A 22,349-nucleotide genomic window follows, 5' to 3' on the forward strand; every position below is an offset into this window, starting at 1 on the left:
ATCTTTTGGGTTTGTGTGTCTTTTTCTCCTTTTCTGTTCTGAACTGCTGAGATTCTGTGTTGCAAGGGATCATGGTCATGCCACATTGCTTTATTTTGATTGAAAATATTTAGAGGTTCATCCTCAAGGCCCAAATAACCTTTGGGTTTTAGTGTAGCTTGTAGTATGGGAGTATTTCGGCATTAAGCTGCTCATTCCAGAACAGATCTCAGTCCGTCTCTTTCTTAGACCGTTTGCATTAGCACCTGTCAGCACAGTATCTGCATCCCTCACTCTTTAATTCCTGGAGTTTCCTCCCGTCTGCCTTTGTTTATGTGGGCGTTGTTTGAGGCTGTGTTGAGTTGTGAATCATTCTGGTTATGGTGTGAAGGCTTTATCAAAGGGGAAGGCCTGGCAGCTTTTCCTGAAGATGGCCAGACTCTGCATTGAGCGAATCTCTTTTGAAGCTGCTGTCACAGCTAGATCCTCTCAGCTGTGAACCCTTATCTCTGTTTCTCATGTGCTTCATCCTGGGTTCTCTGATCCACATTTTCACAGAGGAGCGGCGCTGTCTTGGCATTCCATAGATAGAAATGCAGCCTCTATAATGAAACTGATCCACTAATGACTCCGATTTTCAGGACATGCTGGCAGTGGAAACAACGTGGGGCCACGGAGGTACTTTAGGGCTCATAATGGCCTAGCCCATGCAGGAGGTGGACAGCTGCATTGTTTTAATCTGCTGGAGCCTTCGCATTGCTTTCATCTTCAGTGTCGGGTACAGCAAATTACAGGCATCCAGCTGGCCAGCGATGAATCACTGTGGGCGGGTCCTTGTCTGGCAGGAAGAGGTGACATTTCCTAGCGAGCTGGAGATGGAAGAAGGCATTTTTAGTCACAGATGCTCTCTGATCACATGGACTCCATGACGAGTTAGATAGGACCCCAAGCCCTCACGCTACGTTGGTGACTGTGGTCTGTCCGTGTTCAGTGGGAGAGGAGAACAGCATCCTGGCTACTTCTTGAAAGTATTTCCCTCTTTCCGACCAGCACGTCTGCAGTTGTGTGCAGGCTGAGTTAGGCCAGATGCTCGTCCTCTGGGACCTGCTTCTTGGGGGCATTGTGACAATAAGGTGTGCGCTCCTGACCGGTTAACGTCCTGTATGGTTACATTCTTCCAGCCGGCTTGTCTCCGCAGCGACTCTCTGAAGTAATCCGAAGGGAAGGACAAGTGAGATTAAAACAGAATCATAGAATATCAGGGTTGGAAGGGACCTCCAATAGACTGTAGTAAATGTCTAAGAGAGTCGTGTTGGGCAAACTCAGTGATGGTACTGGGCCAAACAAAATTACCAAGTGTTTGGGATTCCAAACTGAAGGCTGTCCCAAGACACCTGGTCAGCCACGAAGCCTTTCAGCTCAGGTTTTGTTACTGCAGAAGTTTAAGTAACAAGGGGGTAAAAGAGACAAAGAGAAACCCTTCACGCATGAGAGCAATCCAAATGCTATTCAGTTTCCAATGCAGCTCTGCAGTTAGCTGAATTAAGTTGCTTCTTGTTTGGCATTAGAACTGTAATTTCAATACTGATTAGCATAGATCATTAGCATTTGCCTTTTTATTCATGTGTCTGACTATGTACAAATCGGTTTATTTTTCCAGATTGTATATATTACAGCTTAACCATATCTTGAACTGGACAAAACTCTTAGGTTTTCCATGCTTTTTTTTTTTTTTTTTATGTTTCATGATAAAACCGTCATCACCATATCAGGAGATTATAGCAGCTGCTGCTATTAACATAAAAATCCCCTCATAGACTTAAAGGCCAGAAGGGACCATCGTGATTATCTAGTCTGACCTGCATATCGCAGGCCACAGAACCTCACCCACTCACGCCTGTAACAGACCTCTGGCTGAGTTACTGAAGTCCTCAAATCTTGATTTAAAGACCTCAAGTGACAGAAAATCCACCATTTACTTCAGTTCAAACCAGCAAGTGACCCCTGCCCCATGCTGCAGAGGAAGGTGAACCGCCCCCCCGCCAAGGGTCTCTGCCAGTCTGACCTAGGGGGAAATTTCTTCCCGACCCCCAATATGGCGATAAGTTGGACCCTGAGCATGTGGGCAAGACATACCATTCAGACACTTGGCAAAGAATTCTCTGTAGTAACTTGGAGTCCTCCCAGTTTAGTGCCCCATCTCCAGCCTTTGGAGATATTTGCTAAAAGCATTCATGGATGGGCCATATGCCATTGTAGGCAACCTCATCATACCATCCCATCCATACACTTATCAAGTTCAGTCTTGTAACTTTTTTGTCTCCACAGCTCCCTTGGGAAGGCTGTTCCAGAATTTCACTCCTCTGCTGGTTAGAAATTTTCACCTAATTTCAAGCCTGAACTTATTAACAGCCAGTTTACATCCATTTGATTTAGTGTCAACATTGGCCTTTAACTTAAATAACTCCTCTACCTGGCTGATATTTATCCCTGTGATAAATTTATTCCCCCACCCCCACCCCCCGCTCTCCTGCTGGTAATAGTTCACCTTAAGTGATCACTCTCGTGACAGTGTGTATGGTAACACCCTTTGTTTCATGTTCTCTGTGTATATAAATCTCCCCACTGTATTTTCCACTGAATGCATCCGATGAAGTGAGCTGTAGCTCACGAAAGCTTATGCTCAAATAAATTTGTTAGTCTCTAAGGTACCACAAGTCCTCCTTTTCTTTTTGTGAATACAGACTAACACGGCTGCTACTCCGAAACCTACTTTTAAGGCAGGTTCTCCGTTCCCCTGATCATCCTTGTAGCCCTTCTCAGCAACCTGTTTCAGTTCAGTTTGAAATCATCTTTCTTAAAAACATGGGAGACCAGAACTGCACACAGTTTGCCAGATGAGTGTATAATGGTACTAACACTTCTCCCTCTCCACTGGAAATACCTCGCCTGATGCATCCTAGGACTGCATTAGCCTTTTTTCACGGCCACATCTCATTGCAGCTCATAGTCATCCTGTGATCGACTAATACACCCATGTCTGTCTCCTCTTCTGTCACTTCCAACTGATATGTCCCCCGCTTATAGCAAAAATTCTTGTTAGTCCTTGAGTGCATGACCTTGCACTTTGCTCTGTTAAATTTCATCCCATTTCTATCACTTCATTTTTCAAGATTTTCCAAATCTTCTTGTATAATATTCCAGTCCACCTCCATATTGACAATACCTCCCAGCAGTGGGTCATTCACAGATTTTATTAGCACATTCCCTCTTTTTGTGTCAAGGTCATGAATGAAAACATTAAATAAGACTGGTCCCAAGACCGATCCCAGAGGAACTCTACTGGTAACCTCCCCCTCCAGCCAGACAGTCACCTTTCAGCATGACCCACTGTCATCTCCCCTTTAACCAGTTCCTTATTCACCTTTTGATTCTCATATTAATCCCCATCTTCTCCAATTCAACTAATAATTTCCCATGTGGAATTGTATCAAATGCCTTCCTGAAATCCAGGGAGATTAGATCATCTGTTTTTTCTATGTCTAGAAAACTAGTTATCTTCTCTCAAGTTAGTCTGGAACGATCTTACCTTTTGTACAACCATGTTGTATTGTATCCCAATTACTGTTTACCTCTATGTCTTTAATTAGTCTCTCTTTCAAAATTTGTTCTGACCTTGCATACAACTGAGGTCAAATTAATGGGCCTGTATTTTCCCAGATCACTTTTTCCCCCTTTCTTAAATATAGGTACTGTACTATATTTTCAGTTCTCCAGGCATAGGATACGACCCCTGAGTTTCTAGATTCATTAAAAACCCTTGCTATTGGGTTTGCCATTTCCCTATTAAAACATCCGTGAAAAGCTTTGCCCAACAAACAGCTCTTGGATATGCTCAAAGACAGCACAATTTTTGAATATTTTTCATTCCGTCTTTCAAAGAATTGAGTGTTTGAGTGAACAAGCTGTATTCGGTATTCTCCTCCCAGTCCCATGAAAAGCTTGTCTCTGCTATCATCTGATGGCCTTATTCTACCCTCGGATGCATGTGCTGAACTGCCATTGGTGTTTAATGTGGTATAGGACTTTCCATGGTGCTCATTTCTATACCGGAGAACCTGGGGTACTTTGTGAATACCCCATAACAGAGGGGAATTCTTCCTTCCTTTTTACAGCTCGGGCTGGAGGCAGAAAGATACAGAGTATCTTTACGCTGCAGTCAGAGGTGTGACTGCCGCCCCTATAGACATACCCCAGCTACCTTGGATCCGGCTAGCGCAAATAACAATGGCTGTGAAGTCGTAGCAGCATGGGGAGCCACTCGAGTACATAGCCAGGGTCCTGTGAGGAGCAGAACACATCACTGGTCTTACACCAGAATGCATAATTAAATCCTGCCCAGTGTGGCAGTGTGCCCCAGATGACCTCTTGAAGTCCCTTCCAGCCCTATATTTCTATGATTCAGTGAGTCTGTGCCTGTCTTCTTTTGTTTAAATAAAGGCACAGGATACAACAGCACATCCTAAATATATGGTCACTGGCATGTTTTTAGAATATTGGATCATAATTTGCACATGATTTAGTGGCTACTTTGGGGTTATTTTTTTCTTGCTGTGACTTTACACCCTGAATTCTTCATAGAAATATGCTTATGATATGAATATGGCATAACTAAGATATGTTTTATACAATATGGGCCATGCGAGGTATCATTGGAAAGGTTATGATTTACTGAATGCGATTATCCAATTTGTATGCATGTATCATTTCTGTATCTAAAGTTAGGATTACTGGCTATGTAACAATTGCAACTCTGTGTGTACTTGGGAAACATCCACCAGACAGCAGGCCATCAGCCTGGATGGGTCATTAGGAAGAAAGAGTTGAGCCCAGGATAGAAAAGGGATCTGGTCTGTGAATATGGTGTCTGAAGATTTAAGCTGCAAGCAGGGTAGCTAACTTTCAAGAATTTCTGCATCCTGCCTAAAAGCAACATTTAGGGTGAGAAATTACTTCTTGAAACCAGTCTCTTTAAGATCTTAAGCTTAGTATGCGTTTTGTTTTATTTGCTTAGTAATCTTCTTTGTTCTGTTTGCTATCCCTTAGAATCACTTAAAATCTGCCCTTTGTAGTTAATAAACGTGTTTTTGTTTATTATAAAACCCAACTTGTGCAATTTATAACTGGGGGGAGGAGGGGAGAAGAAGTTGTGCATATCTTCTTCCACATTGAGGAAGGGATGAATTTATGAGCTTACCTTCTATAGATTTCTCTGCAGCACAGGACAATATTATTTTGGGTTTATACCCTGAAGGAGGTGTGCACGCGTGTGCAGGGTGAATCCCCGAGCCGATTCTTTCCACAAAGAGCTGATCTCAGTGTCTCTGTGTCCATTTGCAGCTGGGTGTGTCCCTACCTGTGTCCGTGCCGGAGAAGGCTTGAGGGCCTGGCACCGCTAAGACAGGGTGAGGAAACCCAGGCTGGTGGAACCAGTGAGACCCCCAAGCACATCAGGTAGCATCCTGGGCCGGGGGGGTCCAACCCATCACAGGCCTGTTTTTAGAATATTGGATCATAATTTGCACATGATTTAGTGGCTACTTTTGGGTTATTTTTTTCTTGCCTACACGAGGCATAAATAAGAACTCATTGATGAGGAAACAACTAAAGTGTTGCACTGAGAAGGAGTTTAAAACCGTAACCTTTCCTGCCTTGACACTTGCATATTGAAAATCTTTTATAAACGTTGGTGAACTAAAAGCAGGCATTAGGTGCAGTACATCAGCTACGCAATGGACTGCTGGCAATTAATCCTGAAAGCCACAGTGTATCAGAAATCACTTATCATAATTCTCCCGATTCAGTTCTACAATCTGTCATAATGTGCAACTTTTCTCCCCAAAAGCTGCAATTTACATCCAAGGATAACAGTATCTTAAAGCAGATGTGTGCCATTAAGTTATTAGAGCATCAGAACTCTTGGAAGCAGAAGGGACTCAGCAGGTATTAATCTTTCAATCCAAAGGGAATTACTTTACATTCTGTATAGGATGCTTTATCTTCTTACAGACTCAATTAAGTAGCATTACTGCAAATATTCATTTGTCAGTGGTAATTTTAAAGATGGAATACCTTGGAACAGATGGTCTTTTTTCCTTTTCTTTTGTTTTCCAAAGAGTGATGTGTCCTATGCCAGCTGCCAAAGGGAAAAGATAGTCTGTGTTCACACCAGCTGAGTTCACACAGTATTCAATATTCTGCATGCGTCCACATACTGAATAGAGATCAAAAGTAGTATCAGGTGCCAAGCATGATGGGTCCGCACAATGGGATCCCATGATGTGAACTCTGGAGATCTGAGCTTTAATTTGGCAGGCATTATTAGAAATCATAACTGGAGTGACAATGAGTTCCTGGATATTGACAGAGCTCAAGGATTTCCTCCTGGGCTAATTGTCTTCTGAGGAGGAGGAGTGTTCCTGGTGGGGAATCCAGGATGACTGTTTCTAAATTACCTTGCTTTGTAGAGGCAGTAAATGCTCGTGGAAAATTGGCTTAATTTGGCAAGGGTGCACCCTCTGAGGAAGACTGCTATTATTCATAAACGTTGCTATAGATACTGATGACAAAGCTGAAAGAAAAATGGGAAATATGGTGAAACTAAAACACCTGAACCTCTCTAAGGCCTTGTGTTGTAAGTCCCTGCCTCTCTTCTCTCAAAAGATGTAAATCTTTGTCCTTTGTTTCAAAAGAATTGTTAGATAGTTTTAATTAGAAATGTAGTCCTGAAATACTCTTGTTTATATTGCACATTTGTTGGCATTGCGACATTTTGTCAATGGCTTTTGTTTAAGATGCTGCTGCCCGTGATAAGAGATTTGTCATGACTGTGTTTTAAAAAGCCAAATAAATAAGTTTGCAATGCTAATGGCTGTACAGCCCTTAGGTCATAATCCTGCAAAGATTTGCATGCATATTTAATTTTACGCATGTGTAAGCCCATTGGTTTCAAAATTAAGCTTGTGACTTTGCAGGATCAAAGCAGAGTGTTAGGTAACTGAGAGCTCTGAATGCCACTTTCACTGACAGTGACCTCTTTCAGGATACAGTCCACAACAACAAAAACTCATTAAATAGCTTTTTTTTTTTTCCAACTGCCCCCTGTGGGAGCATAGTCCTGTGCGAGAGTGTTTATAGGCCTAGAGCACTATCTGAAATGTGGCACTGCATGATCACTGCTGTGCTCAGAAAACGTGGGCCAAATTCTCCTGCGAGATGGCCATTACTTTGAACAGGAATGTTTTGAAAACCGAAGTAAATTTGGATTATGTCGCATATAGAACTCTGTAATCCTAAATTTACCAAAATCTCTTATATGCTTCTAGCCTGTTTTAAGCATTCATTCTGCAACCAAGGTGGATGAGGTAATTCTCTCGCTCACCAACAGAAATTAGTCCAGTAAAAGATATTACCTCACCTACCTTGTCTCTCTAATATCCTGGGGCTGCCATGGCTACAACTGCACTGCATGCAATCTGCAAACAAGTCGGTTGCTCCAATTAAAGGGGTAGAAAATGGACTAATAACAGAGATCTGGATGCAGCCTTCACTGTGCCATCTCCAGGATAACCTAACATCAGAAATGCATTCTTTCCATTTCCAAATGGTTCCCTCTTTTATTATGTGTAACTGAGATTCAGGGCTTGGTATAGTTTATCTCACAATGTACTTCCTTCACAGGAATACAGCAGCTGTTCAGTGGTCACAACTAGGCATTTAAGGCCCTGATCCTGCAATGAGGTGTATGTCCCATTGACTGCCGCTCACATACACCTCACTGCAGGACTGGAACATAAACAAACTAGGGAAATGCAGCCTAGATGGAGCTACTACAAGGTGGATGCAAAACTGGTTGGAAAACCGTTCCCAGAGAGTAGTTGTCAATGGTTCAGTCATGCTGGAAGGGCTTAACGAGTGGGGTCCCACAAGGATCAGTTCTGGGTCCGGTTCTGTTCAATATCTTCATCAGTGATTTAGATAATGGCATACAGAGTACACCTATAAAGTTTGTGGATAATACCAAGATGGCAGGGGTTGCAAGTGCTTTGGAGGATAGGATTAAAATTCAAAATGATCTGGACAAACTGGAGAAATGGTCTGAAGTAAATAGGATGAAATTCAATAAGGACAAATGCAAAGTACTCCACTTAGGAAGGAACAATCAGTTGCACACATACAAAATGGGAAATGACTGCCTAGGAAGGAGTACTGTGGAAAGGGATCTGGGGGTCATAGTGGACCATAAGCTAAATATGAGTCAACAGTGTGACACTGTTGCAAAAAAAGCAAACATCATTCTGGGATATATTAGCAGGAGCGTTGTAAGCAAGACTGATTAGGCCTCAACTGGATTATTGTGTCCAGTTCTGGGCACCACATTTCAGGAAGGATGTGGACAAATTGGAGAGAATCCAGAGAGGAGCGACAAAAATGATTAAAAGTCTATAAACATGACCTATGAGGGAAGATTGAAAAAACTGGGTTTGTTTAGTCTGGAAAAGAGAAGATTGAGAGGGGACATGATAGCAGTTTTCAAGTACATAAAAGGTTGTTACAAGGAGGAGGGAGAAAAATTGTTCTTCTTAACCTCTGAAGATAGGACAAGAAGCAATGGGCTTAAATTGCAGCAAAGGAGGTTTCAGTTGGACATTAGGAAAAACTTCATGTCAGGGTGGTTAAGCACTGGAACAAATTGCCCAGGGAGGTTGTGGAATCTCCATCGTTGGAGATTTTTAAGAGCAGGCTGGACAAGCACCTGTCAGGGGTGGCCTAGATAATACTTAGTCCTGCCATGAGTGCCGGGGACTGGACTAGACGACCTCTCGAGTCCTGTGATTCAGGTTCCATGTTTGTCATGGAGGTCACGGATTCTGTGACTTGCTGTGACCTCCCTGGCTTCTGCAGCGGCTGGTGTGTCTGGCCCTGGGGCCGCCTGAGCCGCTCAGGCAGCTCCCAGCCCAGGTGCACCAGCTGCTGCTGGGGCAGTCTCAGGACTCCCCCACCCCCTAGCAGCAGAAGTTTGGGGGGCGGGGCTCAGGGCTGGGGATTTGGGTGCGTGGTGGCGCTTACCTGGAGGGGGGCTCCCCTCCCTCAGCTCCTAGCTTCATGTGCCAGCGCTGCCGGCAGGCACCACCCCCGCAGCTCCCATTGGCCGCAGTTCCCAGCCAATGGGAGCTGCAGAACCGGGGCTTGGGGCGGAGTGGAGGCAGCACGTGGTGCTCTGGAGCCGGTGAGGGGGCCTGCCCCAGCCCCAGCAACCCTCCCCCCTCAGCACCTGCGGTGCCCCCCTGCCCCTCCCGAGCACCCATGGTGGCCCCCCACCAGCACCCACATCGCCACCCCCAGGCTGCGCCCCCCTCCCCGGGCTGCACCTCCCTCCAGCACCCGCGTCACCGCCCTCAGGCTGCGCCCCCCCGGGCCATGCCCCCCCAGCACCCGCGTCGGCACCCTGAGGCTGCGCCCCCCCCCTCCAGGGCTGTGCACCCACAGCGCCCCCTGGTCTGTCGCCTGAGCCCCACCCCCACAAGTTTTAGTCAGGGGTATATAGTAAAAGTCATGAACACGTCACGGGCCGTGAATTTTTGTTGATTGCCCGTGACCTATCCGGGACTTTTACGAAAAATACCCGTGACTAAAATGTAGCCTTATCTATGATTCTATGTAGCTAAAAGGAGTGGGCTAAATTCCATCTCTGTTTCAGTTTATCTGGTGGCAGATGGAGTAAGACAACAGTGCATTGATTTATATAATGAAGCCAGGCTTCCCAGGGAGAAGGGCTAAAAGCTTTTTAAAATAAAAGCTCAGAACCGTTTCTGTTGCCTCTGGTTTAGAGACAGATCCAAACCTTTGCGACTGAATCATCTCTGGCTGAATGGAGGAATCTGTATGTTTTTTCCATTTCAAATTGGCACACAAAATTGAGAACTATTAGTGGTCCCATGTAAACGTACTAAAACTGAAATGTTCTTGTTATTTCCAGCTCCTGTGATTGTTGTACCACCAAAAAAGATTCATAATATAACTGGTGCCCAAGTGTACCTGTCCTGTGAAGTGAAGGCAGTTCCCACTCCCATCATCACATGGAGAAAGGTATGCCAAAATCTGATTACATTTTAGCCAAGAGGTTACACAGAATCTGATGCGTGTAGGACAGAGAAACTGACATGGGGCCAAATCCGCTGTTAATGTAAACTGTCTCTATGCCTTTGGAACCAGTTTTCACCAGGAGAGAATTTGGCCCATTTCTTTTGCTCTCTTGCCATACCTGATTTCAGATTATTATATTCACAAATAAAATGGCATTACTTAAAAATGAGACTAGAGGGCAGTAATTCCCTCAGCGCATTGGCATGCACCATCCGCAGACAGGGTCTCTGAACATCTGCCTGCCTGAGGGGCTTTGAGAATTGAAGTGTTGGTCTCACCAGTTTTGACCAGCTCCTCGGCTGCTGTAAGTCAGCATAGAACCACTAGGTCAGGAGAGCATCTCTGACTTACAGCAGCCCAGGGCCTGGCCTCAGTACATCCCTGAGGGGGAGGAAGGGAATTAATAACCCAAACCCCACTCAGTGCTCAGGTTGAATATTGGACTGGCTTGGCTGGGGGTGATTCTGGGCTGAAGGCTGATCTGACAACGTGACTGATGACATCTATATAAGTAGTCCTCAGAGCAGCACCAGGGGCAGAAAGGAAGAGCCTCAGCCTGGGGACTCTGGCTGTGGGGAGGAAATCTCTCTCCAAGGAGCCAGCTCTGGGGTTAAAAGGGGGTGGTCAGAGAGCTAGGGCTTTGGGGATGGCCAGAGGAGTGGGATGCTAAGCTCCTGGGAGCTAGGGACAGACCTTGAACGAAGGCAGCTAGGCACTTATGCCAAAACCTTCAAACTAGGGTGCCTAAAGCTAGGCACCGAAACAGAAGGGTCGTGGAGCACCCAGCAATTCCTAACCCCAGGGCTACGTTGGGAGAATGGGGAAGCTACCCTGCATCCTGCACACCCACCAGTTACTTAAGGATCCAGATGGAAGGGGTAAGAGGAGCCCCATGTTGTGGCTGGCACTGGCTGGATGTGTGCAAAGAGAAAAGTCAGAATCTGCCCCCGGTAAGCTGGGGCGAGGAGGGCTACAACCAGCTGCATACCACCGTGTAAGAGGGAGGCATTGCCTCACGTTGGCTCCTGGTCCTTGACTAGCATCTGCCTCTCGCTCCTCCCAGTAGCTGCAAGAGGTTCTGCTCCATATTCCTTCCCCTCAGTGAGAGCATCACTCTGAGATGCTCAGGGGAAAGATAATGGTATGTGTTCTTCTGTTATAGGCATCTCTCTGAGGAGCACTGGTGCACATTGCAGAAGCTAGTATAGACGGCAACATGTTGAGCTCATACCTGCCAAATGCAGAGGCAACACACCGATGAGCATGATGCTTTTCAAGTATTCCATAGCTACATTAACAGTATGCCAATGTCATAACACCTCACAGGTCACAGAGTCACCCAAGGGAGTTAAACTCCTGGAAGAATTGCCTGGAGACAGAGTAAACATGGCAGTGCAAGTTCGTGGTGGTCCTTCTAAACATGAGAGCACCGGGTGGGTTTTGGTAAGTCCAACAAAGCAAACTGTACTGAGGGCAGAGGTGGGGAAAGAGAGGGGCAGGCTGATTTTGGAAGTGTTTCCATACAGAACATACAGTACATTGCAAGCATGTGATGGTACAGTTTCTAGGGGAGACATTTGAAGAGAAGAAACTCAGAAGAGTGATTGAGCAGAGTTTAAAATAGAATGAAAGTTCCTACGATCTAGCAGACCGAATTTAAACCAGACATTTTAGTCCTTGTTTTGAAGGAGGAAATCTAAAATCCTTTAGATTTTTCATTCTTATCAAGAATTGATTTATGGCTGCCCTTTTGTGCTTACTGTTAATTTGTTGATAGTGTGATGTTCTCCCCTTTCATTTTGCCAGATTAACCCGCTGATGAAGGAAGATGAGGGTGTTTACCAATGTCATGCTACCAACATGGTTGGAGAAACACAGGCAGAAGGGAATATTAAAGTCAGTGAGCAAAGTAAAAGTAAGAGGACTAACTTCCTAGAATCAGATGACATGATATAACAGGGTAAGTTTAACATTACAAATCCACTTCAGTACCAAAGAAGCCTGTTACCCTTTTTTGCATTCACTTGCTCTTGTTGGTCTAAAGATACAGAAGTAGAGGAAGCATGGCCTAGAAACAGTGAATCTGGAGGAGCCTGGAATCAGTTAGAGGTTGAAGCATTGGCTCGGTATTATCTTGAATAAGTCATTTTCTTCTGTCTGCCTTACTAAACCCATGCTGAAGCGTAGGAAGATAAAGGAAGGGCATTGCAATGTGCTAAATACCTTAGATTTTTCAAAAGCAGATACTGTTGCACTGAACATTTCTGGGTAGATAAGCGTATAAATATAATTGCTGTTTTTAATTCAACATTTAATGACTGCAGTGTAAATACATACTTTCATGATCAGAATGCTTGACATCTTCAGACCAAAAACCAGCATTTGGTACCATATTCTAAAGATGATGCTAATGTCACATGCCAAGGATACAGAGCAGACTTCCCTCATCTATGACCAGTTCATCTCAGTCGTCATCTCTTCTCTGTAATATCTTCTCATGTAAATGGATGCAATTCACCCCAGGGCAGAGGGACAGCACAATACCTGTGCCACAATTTCATCCAACTTAAGTCCTCTAAATGGGATTTAAGCGGTGCATATGCCTTGTGCTGACCCTCCCTTTGCACCCCCAGGGTGAATCTCACCCAGAGAAAGGAGAGCAGACACCAAGCAGATAAACAAGCGTGTGGCCGAGATTTAAATAAAACAACCAAAAACTTCCTTCCGCTGATAGCTTCATTGTTCCCAGAAGTTTTAGTATAAGGGCCTGATTCTCCACTGCATTACTCCAATTCTACACTGGTGCAACTCCATGGATTTCAGTGAACCTTTGAATAACTGGAGTAACACAGTAGTGGTGAATTGTGTCCAATACGTGACTCTAGCAAGACGAGGCTGCGAAGCAAAGAGGGTGAACAGTGATCAGTGTCTTGTGCAGAATTGGCCTGGAAATGCAGCTCTCTGCATGAAAATTAATGCTTATTTCTGGGAGAGATGCCCTATGTATTAGCTGAAAGAGTGTTTTTATGAAAAAAGATACATCCAGTTTAGCAAATATATTATTCAAAGCAAGGTGTATATGTTGTCCTAGTTGCAGCCATGGCCATGTCTCCATCACAGTTCAGTTTTCTATACAAGTTATTACAAATCCCTGGATGATAATCTCTCAAACCGTGCTTTTTTTTTCTCTTCTAGGGAGAAGTGATTCAATCGTCACTCCAGGGAAACAAAGATTGTCAAGCACAGGCTAAAAATAAGTCCATTAGTGGCTTCCTTTGCTATTTCATATTATAGAATTAGGAAACTGCATTAATATTCTTGTTATGTGGTTAATGACATGTTTTTTTGTACATTTTCCTATTTAGATCAATTAGATTAATATTAAAAATCTGTAGTTTATAACGGGAATAAACGAGCAATAAAACGTTTTTTTTAAACCATTTAAAAGATATATACCGTCTCGGGGTTGCTTTTTGTTGGCATGCTCAACTGTAACACTAGGGGGCAGCGATTATGGAAGAGACCATTTAGTGTAATTTCTGCATCTCAGTCTTGGCCCGAAAGACAAATCACAGCAATGTAACAACTTCCTTTCTTCTTTTCGTCCACTTCTTAGGGGAAAAAAGCTGAACATTTAATGAAGCTTTGGCAATTGTTGCTTTTGGGTACATACAGTCACTAGAACATGACTCTAACTAGAACACCGTGTTTTGAAGAGGTTTATAGTCAAAATGGAGGGCTTCCGATGTCTAAAACAGATACGGGGAGCCCTGATTTTATGAGCCCAGTACTCGGTCTACTGAGAGGGGTGCAGTGATTCATTAGATTCCAAGGCCAGAAAAGTATCAAAGTGGCAGCCGTGTTAGTCTGTATCCACAAAAACAACGAGGAGTCCAGTGGCACCTTAAAGACTAACAGATTGATTTGGGCATAAGCTTTCGTGGGTAAAAAACCCACTTCTGCAGATGCATGGAGACAGAAAAGACCACTGTGATTCTCTAGTCTGCCAAGGGCAGCAGAAATAATGTATTTTCACTGCACTTCTGACCAAAGCAGAGATTCTGAGCAAATGGACTCCACCCCAACATACTGTGGTATAAGAGAGCAGTGATAGGTTCCTTACCAATAGGCACTTCCCCTGACCCTTTCCAGATAACCCTTTTGTGTTCTCTGTCTCACACAAGTCATTCAAGAATTAACACTAGGTGGCCCAGTCACGAGTGAGTGACACTGACCCTGTGCAGAGGTTCTGCGCTTGAGTAATGCACCACGTGAGACTTCTGTGATGCATGAAATCTGTGCTGCACATCAGTAAAGTCCAGTATAAGGGATGCACAGGCTGAATGCTGAGACTCTGAACAAGGACAGAAGTCACTCTGGTCTGCGTTAGCCAGGGTTTTAAAAATCCTCTCATACAGCACATCCAGCAGCACTGTCAACCCCAAGTGTTCAGAAACTCGTGGTTGACTTAAAAATCGTAATTCTCTTTCTCATTTGCCAGCTGGATTCTGAGGCTGTGGGGGCACTTATGTCACATCATAAAGCTTTTCTCTGCAACCATAAGAGCTAGAAAATTTCATTTTCAGTGGAGGCTCAGTTTCCTGGAGAAAATCCTCTCAGAAAAACACCAAGTACGACAAGTGCTAGCATCAACGCATGCAAGGGCTGTGCCCAGCCAGTGGGGGGCCCAGAAGATGCTCCGACAGCTCAGCTGTGGTAGGAAGGGTCCTTTCCTCACCTGAGCGCATCCCTCACTATGGACGTGGCAGCTGGGGAGGGGGTTACTTTCCCCAACCTCCACCACCGGGCCACCCATACATCCCCGCGCACCCTGCCTGGAGGCCACGCACCCCCCACCATGCCTCTGCCATGGGGCCACACTAGGGTTGCCAGGCATCCGGTTTTCAGCAGGAACACCTGGTCAAAAAGGGACCATGGCAGCTCCAGTCAGCACCACTGACAGGGCCGTTAAAAGTCCAGTCGGCAGCACAGCAGGGCTAAGGCAGGTTCCCTGCCTGCCCTGGCCCCGTGCAGCTCCCAGAAGCAACCAGCGTGTCCCTGCGGCCCCTAGGTGCAGGGGCGATCAAGGAAGCGCTGCGTGCTGCCCCCAGCGCCAGCTCCGCAGCTCCCATTGGCTGGGAACCACGGCCAATGGGAGTTGCAGTAGAGGCACCTGCCCCCTCCTGCACACCAACCCCCTGCCCCAGGTCAGAATCCCCTCCCGCATCCTAACTCCTTCCCAGACCCCACACTCCAACCCCAGCCCTGAGCCCCCTCCCACACCCTAACTCCCCCCTGGAGCCACCACTCCAAACCCCTCATCCCTGGCCCCACCCCAGAGCCCACAACCCCAGCCGGAGCCCACACCCCTAACCTCCTCCTGCACCGCAACCCCAGGCCCCAGCCCTGAGTCCCCTCCCGCACCCCAAACCCCTCATCCCCTGCCCCACTCCAGAGCCTGCACCCCTCGCCGGAGCCCTCACCCCCCTCCCATACCCCAACCCCAACCCCCTGCCCTATTTCAGTGAAAGTGAGCGAGGGTGGGGGAGAGCGAGCGACTGTGAGGGAGGGGGGCTGGAGTGAGTGGGGGCGGGGCCCTGGGGAAGGGGTGGGGCCAGGGTGTTCGGTTTTGTGCAATTAGAACATTGGCCATCCTAGGCCACACACTCCCCATATCCCGCCCCAGGGCCACGCACCCCCCATCCCGCCTCAGCCACGGGCTGATTCGCCTCCTAAAGCCAGGGGCAGGACCCGCCATGAGATCGCTCTGCCCTCCCTGCTACCACACGTGAGCATGGCACGCGTGGGGGGAGAGGCTCCTCCCACCACATCCGCTATGGGGAGGGGCGGAGCCAGCAGCGGAAGTGACTCAGCACCGGAAGTACCAGGATCCGTGTCACGTGACCAGCACAGGCGATAAAAGGGGCCGTGCAGCCGTGGCAATAGCCGGCACTGGCAGGGGCCAGAGGGGCCCTGGCGCTCTCGGTCTATCAGCGGCTGCCTGGAGCAGGGCACACGGGTCGGGATGTGGGGGAGGCCACGGGCACCATGGAAACTGCGGGGGTGCTGCCCTGCCCAGGGAACGATCTCGCCTCGGGGCTGTGGGCGTTGGTGGTGCCCATGCGCAAGGGGAAGGACACGCTCTAGGCCTTAGTGTGGTGGTGGTGGGTAGGTGCGTGTGCACTGTGCTGCGTTCTTGGGTCCGGTCCTGTTCCCGTGTGCCAGCCGCACGCAGTGCAGGCGTGGTGGGGCGATCCTGCCGGCCCCTGGGCTGAGCCGTGTGGCTCCGAAGCCGGGTGCGCAGCGTTGGGACCGGGCCGGACCCCGTCTCGCACCGCCCAGATAGCTCTGGGGCCCACAGCACGGGTCCCTGCAGGGGGTGAGAGTGCATTCAGTGGCTCCCACCCAGGGATCAGCACAACCCAAAAGTGCCCGGGCCGGTGGGCTCCAGCGTGGGCCAGGGGATGAGATGTGCACCTCTAGCGCATTCCCCTGGGAGTAGTGTTTTAGCAATGAGAACCCATTAGTAGGATAACTCCCTTCCTTTCTCTTCATGTGCCAGTATATTTATGCCTATATCTGTAATTTTCACTCCATGCATCTGAAGAAGTGCAGATTTTACCCACGAAAGCTTATGCCCAAATAAATCTGTTAGTCTTTAAGGTGCCACCGGAGTCCTCGTTGTTTTTGTGGATACAGACTAGCACGGCTGCCCCTCTGATACGTTAGTAGTACTCTGTCATTATCCTGTTCTGAACCAGAACCACTTTTTAACACCAAAAAAACCCCGAACAGTCGGTTCCAAAGTGGCGCACGCAATGAAATTTGTACACATCGCATATTGCCTTGATAATGTTTTAGCAATGAAAACTGATCCACTAGCCTGTTCCAGCTCACCCACTTTTTGAGACCAATAAGGATCCAGAACACCAGGTTCTGACGTGCCTCAGGATTAAACGTGTACCTATACACCAATACCCTGTGGATGATATTTGAATAATGAGAACCGATTAGTAGCACACTGTCATTAACCTGACCCAGATCCACATCTTAACACAAGTAAGGACCCAGAACTGTCGGTTCTGAAGTGGCTAAAGAGGACCAAAATGATTCACATAATACAAATGAGAATAATGCTATATTTTCAAGTGCCCCTTATGGGAAATAATACCTTTATGAATAGAAGTACCTGGAATACTCTGTTCCAACATAGCACAGGGGACCAGAATGCTGTAGCATGGAAAACCTCTTCTGAATGCACCTTCAAATGGCCATTTCGTGTAATTAATTCCCTTTATGACTCGAACCACCTAAAACACTCAGTTCCAAAGCAGCACAGGGAACCAAAAGGATGCACATAATACAACTAACTGAGAATGGCATAATATTGCAGAAAAAAATGACCAAATCAACCTTTCTTTACCCATTCCAGTCAATAAAGTAATGTAGTATTGATTCAAAACATCTGGAACTGTACATAGCTGAAGTGAAGGGAGAATAAAAATAATGCATAGGTCTATATAATACAGAACCAAGTTAGAAAAATGTAATCCTTGGTAAAATGCAGCTAAAACCGACTTTTAATGCTGTACCACCTTCTGTGAAATGAAACGTTACATATTTGCAATTCATAGAAGTATTAGCTTATTGTTTTTGTTGTGATTCCTATTGTTGGTAGTAGTGAGAGTAGTAGTTTATACAGTATTTCATATAGTCTAAAAAAGTGGGCTAAAAAGTCTTTACCCTAGGTCTTGGTGTAGATATGAAATATTTTACTGATGGAAGCATTTCGAACATGTATTTTTGTTGTTTTGTTTGTGTAAGGAACCGTATTATATAGGTTCTATGCAACAATCTAATTGCTGTTTTTTAATCAAAAAATTTTTAACATTGTTTTCCCTTTTCTTAACAGTGGAATATAGTGAGGCCCAAATAGTATTTTGAACACAAGAAAGTGATAAACTAGCTTTATTTTCACAAGTAGACCTGTATTGCAAAAGTTTTAGAATGGCTGTTTGCCTGTTAACTGCAACTGTTTGCTCTGATTTTAAACAATGTATCATTAACACACAAGTACAGAGCAAAAAAAGTTTCACGACTTTTCTATCGGCCCATATTTACTGCCTGGTTAGTTTAATAAAATATTTTTACTTTCAATTCAAACAACTTCTGTACAGAACTAGCCGAGAACCTAGTGAAAGAGTAAACAGCCATAAAGAACTATTGAAATCTTGATGGCTTAACAAAGTACTGCAAAGAACCCCTTGCATACCATCAAAAACCAGTTTTTATTAGACATCTCAGGGTGACAGTTGTCAACAGCTGCCAGTGGAGAGCTGGGAATTGAGTTGCATAAGAAGTATATGTTTCCGGGTTGAAATGGGTCAAGTGGGTAGGCCTGCCTGTAGAACAAATACATAAGATCAATCACGATAAATTTCTTAGTGTTTACATCAACTGTTATTAAACCAAAAGTGGTCAAAAACCTGAATTAGTAACTTTGAAAATAAAAAACATTGAATTAAATGGCAAAAAAATCTTCATTAACACAGAGTCAAGGTTGCCCGGAACTGCAGTCCAGACCTAGCAGCTGAGGCTACCAAAGTGCCATCTAACAGCTGCTAGAGCTCAGCCCGAAACCCTGAGCTGCCAGGAACAACAGTGGTAAATGGTGCTTCCCTAGCACATGCTAGTGCCTCTCCTTGGAGGAGCACCCACCATTTGAGAACCTCGGCCTTATTCCCTTCCAGGGGATCAAGAGATACCTACCGTCCCAGAACACTGTGATCTGTAACAAACGTGAACTAAGAGGCAGGTTGTAGTGAACTGGCCTGGGCAGTAGCCTGGGCAGAGAGCGAATAAAGCTATTTACAAGCAGGTATTGCAGATTGGTCACTTGAAGCTGAGCACCAGGTAAAACCCTGCCTGGAAAGCTGGGCAAAGAGCGTGGTAATAAAGGTGTTGATGTTCCTCCCAGGTACTGAGAAATGAACATGAGAGCCAAAGCCAGCACAAAGCAAACACCAGGAACCACATGAGAAATATATGTTATCTAGAATCATAGAATCGTAGGACTGGAAGGGACCTCGAGAGGTCATCTAGTCCAGTCCCCTGCACTCAAGGCAGGACTAAGTATTATCTCTATACCAACCCTGACAGAGGTTTGTCTAACCTGCTCTTAAAAATCCCCAATGATGGAGATTCCACAACCTCCCTCGGCAATTTATTCCAGTGCTTAACCAACCTGACAGGAAGTTTAGCATCAGTCTATTTTTGAAACTCCCCAGGAAATGAGTACTGTAATAGGGTCCAGGAGCATTTCTATAATTTAAGGGTCTGTCCATGTTTTCATTTATAAACCCTGTGGTTCAGTATTTCTGACTTCACTATTAAAATTTGCTGCAGGCTGAAACCTGGCACACAAGCACAGATCCTAGGATTGGAAAATTTCACATTAAAATTATATATATGTGTGTGTGTGTAAGCAGAGTCAGGATGAGCTCTATCCTGACATATTGCGGTGAGTTGTGGAAAAGAACTTCAGGGGCTGATCTTGTTTGCATAGGCACACCCACCCACCTAGCGTGAGCCCACAGCAGCCCAAATGGTCACTTTGGCTGCTGTGGGATCCCCAGTTTCTCTATTATTGGGGCAGGAAGAATAAAGTGTTGTTACCCTGATTATGTGAATCAAGGACAGTGAAACTGTTTTATGACGGAGGGACTCACCATCAAATAAGTAGCACTCATTAGACAAGGGACATGGGTTCCAAAACCCAGTGAATAGAGAGAGGGTGGGTATTTGTACTCTGTGGTCTGGGTCCCTTCTGAGGGTCCTAAGTGCTAGCTGCACCTTCTCCTCCACTGTGTAATAGAATAGCAGAGCTAATTTTGATTTCAATAGGGGTCTGGTTACGGATTGCAGAGCTGAATTCACTTTGGGCTAATAGTGCACAAGCATTAGGGCTCCCCTACTATGAGCTGCAATCACTGAGTACTGTATTAAGTAGTAGGGGGCCTGAAGATATATTGGTGAGCAGCTTGCAGGATGGCTACCGGTGGGGAGCAGCTGGTGGAGTGGCTCCCAGGACAGCTACTGGGGAGGAGCAGCTGTCAGAGCGGCTCACTGGATGACTACTGGAGAGGAGCAGCTGGTGGAGAAGAGTGGCCGGTGGTGAAGGCTGCAGCAGAAACCCACGGAGAGGCGGGGCAGTCGGTCGTCAGAGCACGTAAGGTGCCCCTTTACTACCCCCCCCCCCGCCCATTTCCACACAGGCTGCAGGGGTTAAAACTCTGCAGATGACCTTTGGAACTCTCGAGTCACCAAGGACAGAGACAGAGACTTTTGGGTTGCTGGACTTTTGGGACTTTGAGTGACTTTTGGGTTGCTGGACTCAAGAACCAAAGGGAAAGGACACAGCCCAATTTGCTTGGGGTGGGTTTTTGCTCATGGTTTGTGTTATGAATCCTGTTGATGGTGTTTCCCCAACATAATGCCACATTGTTTCTCTCTGTTATTAAAAGGCTTTTGCTACACTCCAACTCTGTGCTTGCGAGAGGGGAAGTATTGCCTCTTGGAGGCGCCCGGGGGGTGGTATATATTTGTCCCAGGTCACTGGGTGGGGGCTTAAGCCGGTTTTGCATTGTGTTATTGGAACGCAACCCCTAGATACTGAACCCGGCCCTTGTTGCTGCCAACTCTGGCGGGCAGAAGGGTTACATATGTATGTGTGTGTGTGTGTGTGTGTGTGTGTGTATATACATATATATATATATATTACTAAAGTGGTTGGAGACATTAATTTGCTTGCTTTAGGTGACTACTAACTAAAGCAAAGATGAGAAAGTTTACCATTCTTTGGAAGCATGACAATATGCAGAATCTTAATGCTCTGGGTCAGGTATCCTTTCTTGGTATGAAGATAATATCAGGCAGTTCATGTCAGTAAAGTGACTCCAGCACAAAGTAGCTGCTTTTTGCAGAATTGTTCGACCTGGATTGGCAGGGGGAACTATATCGATCAGAATCCTAAATGTTCTGCCAATTTCAGTGGGCAGATTATTTAACAAGTCCCTAATAATACTGCTCTTCTGAGTGTACACACACTCTGAATTAAACACCCCTCCACCCCATCCCCAAATTTGTCTTTGAACGCAACACAGTGTGTACTTGTTTTTTTTTTTCACAATAATGTCCTTAAAACTCAGACATGGTTTGACAGGCTCCCCTGCACATAAAGCCTAGAATTCTTACCAGGCATCTCATACAAGCCGCTCTTTCAGAGTTGTTAATGTATAGTTCAGAATATTATGCTCTGAATGAGGATTATGGACCTGAATACTATGGGGTCTAAATACTAATACTAAAATGAGTGCCTGGCATTGAATGAGGATATTGACACCATAGGCATCATGGACACTTGGTGGAATGATGATAATGGAGGATAGTAGTACCAGCATCTCATGGGGTGCAATCAAGACCCGTGAGGGGTTGTGCCCTTGCCTGCCCTGTAACCCAAGGTGCCTTAAAAGGCTCTGCTGCTGTGGGGCCCTTGTCTGGATGCTCCTAGCCAGCTGACAAACCTGCACGGAGTGTCTGGGTGATAAGCAGCCTGCTGGTAACACCACACCACTGCTCTGGCCTCCACCAGCCTTGGTTACACCTGGAAGATGATCCCCTCAGCCCCAATTTTCCTGGTATGTTTGTCATTTTGAATTTGTCCTCCATACATACCCCACACAATCATATTAATGATCAGGGTGTTGTTAGCTTTCTATTGCTATCTTGCATGACACCTTTTAATACAGGTTAGTACATTGGTGAGTTGGGATACACTGAACGGGTCAGGCAGCTGACACCCATTAGCAGATACCAGTGAACTTCTTGCATTGGGATACTGTTAGGGTCACACAAGGTACAAAATATATTGGAAGGACAGGGTAGGTCCCACTGGTGGGGGAGGGGCACTATATGTGAAAGAGAGCAGAGTTAAATAAAGTAAAAATCTTAAATGAATCAAACTGTACCATAGAATCTCTGTGGATAGAAATACCATGCTTGAACAAAAAGAGAAGAGCAGTAGGAATCTCCTACTGATCACCTGAGCAGGATGATGATGGTGTTTGTGAATGCTCAGGGAATTAGCGAGGCTACAAAAGCAGGAA

The 22,349-nt window shown here is 45.8% G+C and overlaps 1 protein-coding gene across 1 annotated transcript in view; it reads left to right on the forward strand.

Moving 5' to 3' along the window:
- Positions 1-13,636, forward strand: part of IGFBPL1 (insulin like growth factor binding protein like 1) — a 30,614-nt gene extending 16,978 nt beyond the window's left edge. Inside the window, exons 2-5 of the mRNA XM_037903127.2 lie at positions 10,019-10,128; positions 11,512-11,628; positions 11,992-12,145; positions 13,381-13,636. Of these exons, the coding sequence (XP_037759055.1) occupies positions 10,019-10,128; positions 11,512-11,628; positions 11,992-12,141 (377 nt within the window). The 3' untranslated portion in view covers positions 12,142-12,145; positions 13,381-13,636. The remainder of the gene's footprint in view (positions 1-10,018; positions 10,129-11,511; positions 11,629-11,991; positions 12,146-13,380) is intronic.
- Positions 13,637-22,349: the final 8,713 nt, after the last annotated feature.

The sequence above is a fragment of the Chelonia mydas genome, chromosome 5 (assembly GCF_015237465.2).
Source record: "Chelonia mydas isolate rCheMyd1 chromosome 5, rCheMyd1.pri.v2, whole genome shotgun sequence".
Lineage (NCBI taxonomy): Eukaryota > Metazoa > Chordata > Testudines > Cheloniidae > Chelonia > Chelonia mydas.